This window comes from Helianthus annuus, chromosome 1, assembly GCF_002127325.2.
Source record: "Helianthus annuus cultivar XRQ/B chromosome 1, HanXRQr2.0-SUNRISE, whole genome shotgun sequence".
Classification (NCBI taxonomy): Eukaryota; Viridiplantae; Streptophyta; class Magnoliopsida; order Asterales; family Asteraceae; genus Helianthus; species Helianthus annuus.
The window spans coordinates 145,799,579-145,810,093 of NC_035433.2; the positions used below are offsets into that span (position 1 = coordinate 145,799,579).

Here is a 10,515-nt window from a genome sequence, read left to right on the forward strand (position 1 = left end):
GGTAAATTGACGTGGCACTGTCTGATTGGGTGAATGGGGAGTTTACCTATTCCAAATAGGTAACCACTCCCTTCACCCTAACTTTCTAAAAACTTTATGAAATGTCATTTTGCCCCCCTCGAGTTTTAAGTGTTTACTTTTGTATATGTACGTGTCAGTATAAACTTAAGTTGGTTTACACTTCGACGTAAATTCCGTCGAGTAAAATATAATAAGTTTTCTTGCTTATTTTTATATGTGTTTTCAGTTGGTATACGTTTTAACGTAAATTTTGTTCGGAAACGAGTGCAGTCAAATATAATACGTTTTCATTATACAGTATATATTCAAGTTCATTTACGTTTCGACACATCAACAACGCACGGGAGAAATTTACCAGTTAATAATATAAAATATCCCCTCACTTGTGGGCTAGTGGTAGGAGACTTGGGTTTTCCAATGGAGACTCAAGTTCAATTTCCACTTGTGTCATATTGGGGTGGATATTGGGCAATGATGGTGACAAACCTACCGAGGGGGGTTCGATCTTGAGCCGCACCCCGGTTTTCATCCGGCTGTTACTTCAGCGAGGTAACTCATGTGGAGGCAGTACGATTTCCGGGGAAACGCCGTAACCAAGTCAAGTCAACTCAGCACGGGCCCGATTAAGACAACGTAAGTCTAGACAGACTTGGCTAGGGCCGCCAATTTGATGGTGTAACATTGGGTCATTCAAAATGAAATTGATCGTTCAAAAAAAGTTAATAATATAAAATAGTTATACATAGTCAAAGAACAAAAAATATGGATTATGGTTATGAAAAGGATAAATATAATTATATAATAATTATTATTATTATTTTATTATTATTATTATCAAATTTAAAGAACAACAAAATAAAAAATAGAAAAAAATACAGCTTCTCCATCATCATCATCATCATCTTACTTTTTCTTTGCTCTTTGTTCTCCCTCTGCTTCTTCTTCTTCTTCTTCTTCTTCTCTCTCTCTCTCCTCTTTCTCTCTCTACAATGGCTTCTCTCTTCAGCAGAGAACGAATACTCGGCCAATCAAAGCGAGACTCCATGAACGGACTCAACAGCTTCAAATCCACCACCACCGCCGCCGCCGTAACCACCACTCTAGATCCACTTCCGTCACCATTCGGCGACCTCACACCTACTCTATCCGCCACCGACCTCCGCGAAACCGCCTACGAGATCTTCATTGCCGCCTGCCGTACCTCCACCGGAAAACCTCTCACATACACTCCGAACAACAACAACAACAACAACAACAACAACAGCAACAACACAGACTCGCCGTCGCAGAGATCTTCTCAGTCGCCGTCGCTGTCAGGCTCGCCGTCGCAGAGATCGATCACTTCCGCCGCCGCGTCGAAGATGAAGAAGGCGTTAGGTCTCCGATCTAGCTCTTCCGCCGGTAGTCCTGGCTCCGGCGCTAGTTCCGGTGCCGGATCTGGTGGAAAGGTGAAGAAGGTGATGACGATTGGAGAGTTAATGAGGATTCAGATGAAGGTTTCTGAGGCTGCTGATTCGAGAATTCGTAGAGCATTGTTGAGAGTTTCTGCTGGTCAGGTATGAGTTTCATTTGTGTCTGATTTTGACTTTTAGTCAAAGTTCTAGGGTTTGAGTTTTAGATGATTAGATTTGGTGATGTGAATTGTTTTTTAATAGATAATGCCTTTAATTTGTAGAATCTGATGGATGATTTTGTACTTTTATATTATTACTGCATAATTTTTAGTCAAAATTCTAGGGTTTGTTTTTTTGATGCTTAGATTTAGTGAGGTGAATTGTTGTTTTAATTTTCAGATTTTGATGGAATATTTTTGTGCTTAAATATTATTGTGGATGACTGGATGCATAAAAGTTGGATTACTAGATCAGGAAACTGCATAATTTTTGGTCAAAATTCTAGGGTTTGGTTTGAATTGTTTTTTTAATAGATAATGCTTTTAATTTGTAGAATTTGGTGGATTATGTTTGCTTTAATATTATTGTGGATGCATAAAAATTGGATTACAGATTACTAGATTGGGAAACTGCATAATTTTTATGCTAAATGCTCATAACTCATTACATTAGATATGGATATTACTGTACTTTAAAGTCTAGCTGTTATTTCATTGCTCTATCCGTGTTAGAAACTGTAGAAACTGACGATTCTTCTCGTATGAAAACGATAATTTGTTAAGTTGTTTTTTTGTACTTGTAACAAAAATCTAGTAATTGGTCTGAATAGATTAAAATGTACGTGAATTTTAATGCTGTTTTTGATTATTAATCATATTGTTCTACTTTCCCAATCATATTAATTAATTTAGGTTCCAGTCGATATAAATGTAATTAAGCAACATAAATGATTTATTTCGATAAGAGGGCTAAAGGCAGGTCGGTTTCATGTTGAGAATGATGATAATATTACTCGATGCTAATGATTTATGCTCGCGAGTTTGATTTTAAATGGACGAAAAGTCACACAATATTATTGTGACAATGAGTATATGATCGAAGAATCTTTGAATCTTTCTGTTGGATTATTTGAGGTTTTCAAATGATTTGGACTTATTACAAACAACAAAGTAGCTTTGCATTTGTGTTTGAAATTCTACAGTCATTATTGAAATAACTAATAGAATTGAAAAGTCAAATTGCACCTCTTTTTGTCATGCTATCATTATTATATTAATTAACCACTAATTTCAAAACCAGATACGTTTGACTTGTGATTGACTGATTGCAATATTTATGATAACAGGTCGGGAGGCGAGTTGAAATGATGGTTCTTCCGCTAGAGTTATTACAACAATTCAAACCGTCAGATTTTACCGACCAACAAGAATACGACACCTGGCAAAAGCGAAACTTAAAAATGTTGGAAGCGGGACTTCTTCTACACCCTCACGTGCCACTTGGCAACGCCACAACCGCATCCCAAAGGCTACAAAAAATCATCCGTAACGCGCTTGACAAACCAATTGAAACCGGAAGAAACACCGAGCCGTTACAAGTCCTACGTGGTGCCGTGATGTCATTGGCCAACCGGTCAACCGACGGGTCAACCGACTCATGCCATTGGGCCGACGGATTCCCTTTAAATCTCCGACTTTACGAGATCCTTCTAGAAACTTGCTTTGATGCCAATGACGAGTCATCAATTATTGACGAAGTTGATGAGGTTATGGAACTTATTAAGAAAACGTGGGGTATTTTGGGAATTAATCAAATGCTTCATAACATATGTTTTTCATGGGTTTTGTTTAATCGGTTTGTTGCAACCGGACAAACGGATAATGATCTGCTTTACGCTGCTGATTGTCAGCTGGTAGAAGTTGCGAAAGATGCGAAAACGACAAAGGATCCGACATACGCTAAAATATTGAGTTCTACGTTGACTTCGATATTGGGTTGGGCTGAACAAAGACTTCTTGCGTATCATGATACGTTTGATAAAGTAAACATTAATTCTATGCAAAGTATTGTGTCTTTAGGGGTATCAGCTGCTAAAATATTGGTTGAAGATATATCTAATGAGTATCGCCGAAGACGGAAAAATGATACCGATGTGGCGCGAAGTCGGACAGATACGTACATTAGGTCATCGCTTCGAACGGCTTTTGCTCAGGTACGTTTTTATTTGTTATTATATTTTAAAGAGTAAAATGCCATTTTAGTCCCTGAGGTTTGGCTAGTTTTGCGACTTTTGTCCAAAGGTTTGTTTTTCGCATCTGGATTCAAAAGGTTTGAAATCTTGCCATTTTCCTCCAGCTCGTTAACTCCATCCATTTTTCTCTATTAAGGTCAGGGGTATTTTTTTCTTTTTCGTTAACTTAAAGGGCAATTCGGTCTTTTTCACTAGAGAAAAGAAGCTAAAATATTTAAATCTGGCCATTATCGGCTATGCCGAATTCCATTTTACGCCAGCTTATGCAAATGCTGCTTAATAATTTGTTAGATAAAGCATTTAAACCCAAATCGACCCATTCATACGCAAATGTGTCAAAATTGCTAACTCTGTATATTAAGCCATGAATGATGGATATTATTCATAGTAGACTCGAATAATCAATTAATGTGAAGCCATATGAGATTTGATTATTTAATTCTACTATGAATAATATCGACTATCAATAATATTGATCATTTATGGCTTGATATAATGAGTTAGCAAATTTTTACCCATTTACGTATGAATGAATCGATTTGAGTTTTGTTTTATCTCCAATGGATTTGATGATAATATTCTTAAAATAAACTAAAAGGGGAACGGTTTGAAAGTCACCCAAGGTCTATTTGTATTGTAGGGAATAATTGCATACGTCCTAATCTGTTTCATTCAAGATTTTTGATTATCGTTATTATTATCATATTAATGCATTTAATCAAATTAACACATTAACTATTTTTAAATGATAAAAAAGCGAAAAAGTATTTACTTACCCACCCACCCTGACCCGGTCCTGTTCTAACCCATAGCTATAACCGAAACAGATTTCACCCATTAACGTGTGGATGTGTTGATTTGGGTTGCTCTGTATCTGAAACGGATCTGATGGTTTGAATAAAGAAATAGCTAAAAGGGGAACAATCTGGATGTCGCCCACGGTCTATTTTTAGAGCATAAATCTCCTTGATTGTTTTATGCAAGACTTCAGTTATTAATATAATATCATTGTTTTTGGATTCATAAATAAGTTAATAAGTTAAAACGCGTTAGTTACTGGTTAAAAAGTTAACAAAACAAGTATTTATGTATGCACAGAACCTGATCTGGTCGTTTCGACCCGTACTGTCGTTTCAACCCAAACCTGTTTTGACCTGCTCATCTTTCCTCCTATACTTAGGCCTCTAAACAAACCTAATGAAAACGAACAGAGGCATGTTCATGTTCTTTAATTCAACTTTAACCGAACACGAACATATAATCGAATAACATTTTGTGTTTGTGTTTGTTCATTAAGAAAATGGTTATGTTCGTGTTCGTTTAAACTAAACGAACAATTCACGAACGTAAGCGAACATAAACTAACAAACTTAAACGAACACAAATGAACATAACTGAAATAACATAATAGAACACAAATGAACATAATTGACCAAAATTAACGAGGACAAACAAACTAAAACTTGTTTTTTATCTGTAAGTTAGTGATTAGTTAAGATGAGTTCCATTGTAAAGCTTACTTTTATTACTAGAAAGCCTAGTTACTAATTGTTTATATTTATAGGCAAAAGATCAAATACAAATAATCTTAACATACTAAACATACAAATTGAAGGAAAACCCAAAAAGACAAGGTGGCATTTTTGTAATTACCACCAACTATCAAAGTTACAACCAAAAATACCTAAAAAAACACAAATTTTTTTTTAACATTTTTTATTAAAAAATCGCTACATTTCGTTAGCAAAAAAAAAAAAAAAAAATTTTTTTTTTGGCTGCTACTAAAAGTAGCGATTTTTTAATAAAAAATGTTAAAAAAAAAAAATAAATAAAATAATTTGTGTGTGTTTTTTTTTTTATTTTTTTAGATTTTTTTAGGTTTTTTGGGGGGTTTAGTTTTTAGCATTTTAGCTTGGGTGTGTGTGTGTGTGTGGGGGGGGGGGGGTTAGGTTTTTTTTAGGTTTTTGGGGGTGGGGGGGGGGGTTTAGGTTTTTTTGGGGGGTGGGGGGAGTGGTTAGGTTTTTTTAGGTATATTTGTAGAGTAACTTTGATAGTTATTGATAATTACAAAAATGCCACCTTGTCTTTTTGAGTTTTCCTTCAATTTGTATGTTTAGTATGTTAAGATTATTTGTACAAGAACTTTACCCTATATTTATATAAGTAGTTATAAAGCCACTTTTATGTTTATATTAATATAAATATAACTACTTTTGTATATATCAAAATTTAAACGAACATAAACGAACATAAATGAACGAACAAAACATGTGTTCATGTTCGTTCGTTTAATTAAATAAACAAAAAAATGTTCATGTTTGTTCTAAGCGAACATAAACGAACTTCCCGCCGAACAAGTTCATGAACACTCGGTTCGTTTGCAAGCCTACCTATACTTAACATCAATAATTTTTACTTATATGAAAGACACATTGCATGCGTGTGTCTATGAAGTAAGTTGATTTTACTTTTTTGCTAGAGTTATAAATGTTTTGAAATTTTGCTTGTTAATGCACGCAGATAATGGAGAAAGCAGATTCAAGCAGGCGGGCATCAAGAAACCAACCGAACCCACTTCCCATTCTCGCTATTCTCGCGAAAGACGTTGGTGAATTAGCAACAAAAGAAAAGAAAATGTTTAGTCCAATATTAAAAAGATGGCATCCGCTTGCGGCTGGTGTGGCAGTTGCAACTCTTCATGTTTGTTACGGGAATGAATTAAAACAGTTTATTTCTGGTATAACCGAACTAACACCAGATGCAGTACAAGTTCTTCGAGCTGCAGATAAGTTGGAAAAAGATCTTGTGCAAATAGCAGTTGAAGATTCCGTTGATAGTGATGACGGTGGGAAAGGAATTATTCGTGAAATGCCACCGTTTGAAGCTGAAGCTGCTATTGCTAATTTGGTCAAAGGTTGGACTAAGTTGAGATTGGATCGATTGAAGGAGTGGGTTGACCGAAATCTTCAACAAGAGGTGCGTCCCATTTAATGTACATTTTTTTAGCCAGGGGTGTGCACGGTTCGGTTCGGTTTTATGGTAAAACCAAAACCGTAACCGAAATGTTCGGTTTTCGGTTATTGAAAACCGTTTGGTTTTAGCAACGGTTCGGTTTTTTCAGCTTTTGGAACAAAATTACCCGAGGTTCAAACATAAGAAGTATAATCCAAGATTTAATATTAATAATCTTTCTTAGATGTTCACATGTAAGTTATTGCGTTTAACCTTTTTAATTAATATTGTTAACATAAACCTAACTTCTAATCTATTTTAATGTTTCTTCAAAGTTTTATTAAGACAATTTTTATGTTAAATTTTGTTATTTCTTGTAGGCATTAGATAAATCATTTCAAAGATAAATAAACATTTTAATGTTTTTATTATAGATACTTAACATTCAAGAATAGAACTAATATCTCCTGGATCAATATATAACAAACATTTAAAAAAACTAGTTTTTTAGGTTATTAGGTTCGGTTTTCATGTAAGGCACGACCGTAACAGAAAATGTAAATTTCAGTTTGGTTTTTTTCGGTTTGTTTTTTTTTTCTGGTTTTTTTTTGCGGTTCGGTTTTTTCGGTTTTCTGCTCAACCCTACTTTTTAGCAGCTTTTTCATTTGCAGTTTGCATCTTAAAGTGATCATTGCTTTATCGGACTATTTTGTGTTTTAATAGTTGATAATTTATTGGTGTTTGGATATAGTGAAACTGATTCTCGTTATGCTTTTTTTGCTGTCAAATAGTTAGTTTCTTATGCATTTTATTATATATCATGAACTAATATAATCCTTTAATAAATAAATTAGGTATGGAATCCCAGAGCCAATCAAGATGGATACGCACCTTCGGCTGTTGAAGTCCTGAGAATTATAGACGAAACGTTGGATGCGTTTTTTCAACTGCCAATTCCCATGCATCCCGCGTTACTTCCCGATTTAATCGTAGGCCTTGATAGATGTCTTCAATATTACACAAGCAAAGCAAGATCAGGCTGCGGTAATTATTTCATTTCCAGTAATTAAAAAAACTTTATATTAACATACTAGGTTATAATCCCGTGTAGTACGTGATAATGTAATATATAATTAGTAATAAAAATGCTATGTTTTAGAAAAAACATATGCATTGCACGGTTAATAAACCCGTGTATTATACTAATAGACTAAAATATAATGTAATTTGTTAAGATTTAGGGTCGTCAAGATATGTATATAAAAAATGAACATCGGCGTGACAATTATAAATTTTGTTAAGGTAATTTTTAAAACATCTTTTCTTTCAACTGGGCATTAACTTTTATAGTCTAATATCACCTATTTTTTTTATTATTTAACATATTGTATTTTTACGATTCTTACCATCCAACCAAATTAAATGTTAGATTTTTTTAGAAATCACTAATAAAATCAATTACGTTATTCTTATTTTCTAATATTTTAACGAACACAATTTTGAACTTGGTGAAGCTTTTAAGTGAAAAATATAAGTTTATTTAAAACATTAAAAATTCATTTCATATTAAATTAATTTGGTTAATGATATAATAATTATCTTTAGTTAAAAAATAAGTATTCGTAATTAAGTAGGAAAGAGAGGCAGGAAAACCAAAAAGTAGATGGCTTCAATGGATGACATGTGTCCCCATGGTTTTCTTTTATTATATACTGTAGATGTAGATATAGATACAGATATAGATTCAATATTCACTTTTGATTTTTTTTTAAACTAGGAACAAGGAATACATTTATTCCAACAATGCCAGCATTGACCCGATGCGCAACCGAAGCGAAATTTCATGGTGTTTTCAAGAAAAAAGAGAAACCTACAAACTTACAAAGAAAAACCTCTCAAGTTGCAACAACAAATGGTGATAATAACAACGGTTTTGGAGTACCGCAACTATGTGTACGTATTAACACGCTTCAGCGTATACGCACCGAGCTTGAAGTTCTAGAAAAACGAATCATAACCCTTTTACGAAACTCTGAATCCGCCCATGTTGAAGACTTTTCAAATGGTTTATCAAAACGGTTTGAGCTCACACCCGGTGCGTGTTTAGAAGGTATTCAACAACTTTGCGAGTCAGCGGCTTACAAGATCGTGTTCCATGATCTTAGCCATTGTCTCTGGGACGGTCTGTACGTCGGTGAGCCGGCGGCTTCTACGATCGAACAGTTTATTCAGGAGCTTGAACAGAATTTGATGGTTATAGCTGAAACGGTTCACGAACAGGTGCGAACACGGTTAGTTGCTGAAATAATGAAAGCTTCTTTGGAAGGGTTTTTGCTTGTTTTACTTGCGGGTGGCCCGTCTCGATCGTTTACCCGACAAGATTCTCAAATAATCGAAGACGATTTTAAGGCGATTAAAGATTTGTTTTGGGCTAATGGCGACGGGTTGCCAATGGATGTAATCAATAAGTTTTCGGTTACCGTGAGAGATGTCATCCCACTTTTCAGAACCGAAACGGAGACGATTATCGAGCGGTTTAGGCGTTTGACTTTAGAGACTTACGGGTCGTCTGCTAAATCTCGACTCCCGTTACCCGCAACTACGGGCCAGTGGGGCCCGTCTGATCCAAACACGCTTTTACGTGTTTTGTGCTATCGAAACGATGACGCTGCTTCAAAGTTTCTCAAGAAAACCTACAATCTCCCCAAGAAACTATGATTGATATTATGATGATATATGTACAGTTTGTTGAATGAAGCCCGCATTTTTAGCGTGAACAACTGCGCGAAGTCGAAGATTAATTATTGTTGTTATTAGCTCGGTGTTTATATAAGTTCTGCGGTATCTTTTACTTGTGTTTCTAGTCTACATTTGTTGATTGTTTTTATTTTATGTTATGGAAATTGCGTTTTTCGGAGACCATATTCGGATATTCCCGACCATATTCGGATATTCCCAATAGGTATTTATTGGGAAAGTTGGCAGGATCTTTTGTTCTATATATATATTTTAGGTATTTATTTATGATCATGTATAGTAGTATGTATACTCATTGTTGTTTGATTGAGAATTGTTTAGTATTTTTTGCTTGATCTATAAGTAGTATGTATACTCATTGTGTTGTGTTTTTGGCATTGATGTATTACTCTGTGTAAAGTTGTTATATGGTATGTTTGTGACGGTTTTGGTCAAGAAGAAAAGCCAGTAGCAAATAGTTTGCGGCGGATGTGGTTACTCTATTCTCTCTTAAAAAAAAATTTATCTTCACGCCGGAGTTTGGTCGCATGTAGAAATCTCCTTCTCATCATGACGAGACAAACGGTTTGCTAGTTTTACATGTCACTTTTCGTATGATTGCGTGTAACACCTGATATCCGTGGATTGTATTTGTACATAGCATCTTAGCATTCTACTTTGGCTAAATTGCACTTTTCGTCCTTTATGTTTTAATGGTTCGACAGGCGCTGTCCTTTAACTTTAAAAATTACACTGTATGTCCTTTATGTTTGCAATCATTAACGAGCCGTGTCCTTTCACCTAAACCTAGTTAACTTTTTATGTTGAAACCCCTCACGTACACATCACGTGAGGGTATTCTCGTCCTTTTGCCCCCTAAATTTTGTGAATCGAGGGAGAGGATACCCTCTTATTGTAGATTTTAGGAGGTAAAAAGACGAGAATACCCTCACGTGATGTGGATGAGAGGGGTTTTAACATAAAAAGTTAATTGGGTTTAACTGAAAGGACACTGCCCGTTAATGATTGCAAACATAAAGAACATACAGTGTAATTTTTAAAGTTAAAGGACAGCGCCTGTCGAACCATTGAAACATAAAGGACAAAAAGTGCAATTTAAGGCTTCTACTTTTGAATCATACAATTGCTCAAAAGATGAAA

At 35.0% G+C, this 10,515-nt stretch overlaps 1 protein-coding gene across 1 annotated transcript; it reads left to right on the plus strand.

The window, feature by feature from the left end:
• Positions 1 to 912: 912 nt before the first annotated feature.
• LOC110936584 (protein unc-13 homolog) lies at positions 913 to 9,648 on the plus strand. Its single transcript, XM_022178990.2, has 5 exons — positions 913 to 1,577; positions 2,761 to 3,627; positions 6,187 to 6,642; positions 7,473 to 7,662; positions 8,396 to 9,648. Exons 1-5 carry the CDS (start codon positions 1,011 to 1,013, stop codon positions 9,334 to 9,336), a joined length of 3,021 nt encoding a protein of 1,006 aa, XP_022034682.1. The 5' UTR covers positions 913 to 1,010; the 3' UTR covers positions 9,337 to 9,648.
• The last annotated feature ends 867 nt before the right edge of the window (positions 9,649 to 10,515 follow it).

Coding starts and splice junctions, on each gene's coding strand:
- LOC110936584 (XM_022178990.2), top strand. CDS start 1,011: ATGGCTTCTCTCTTCAGCAGAGAACGAATACTCGGCCAATCAAAGCGA. Junction 1,578..2,760: donor TGAGAGTTTCTGCTGGTCAG/GTATGAGTTTCA, acceptor TTATGATAACAG/GTCGGGAGGCGAGTTGAAAT. Junction 6,643..7,472: donor ACCGAAATCTTCAACAAGAG/GTGCGTCCCATT, acceptor TAAATAAATTAG/GTATGGAATCCCAGAGCCAA.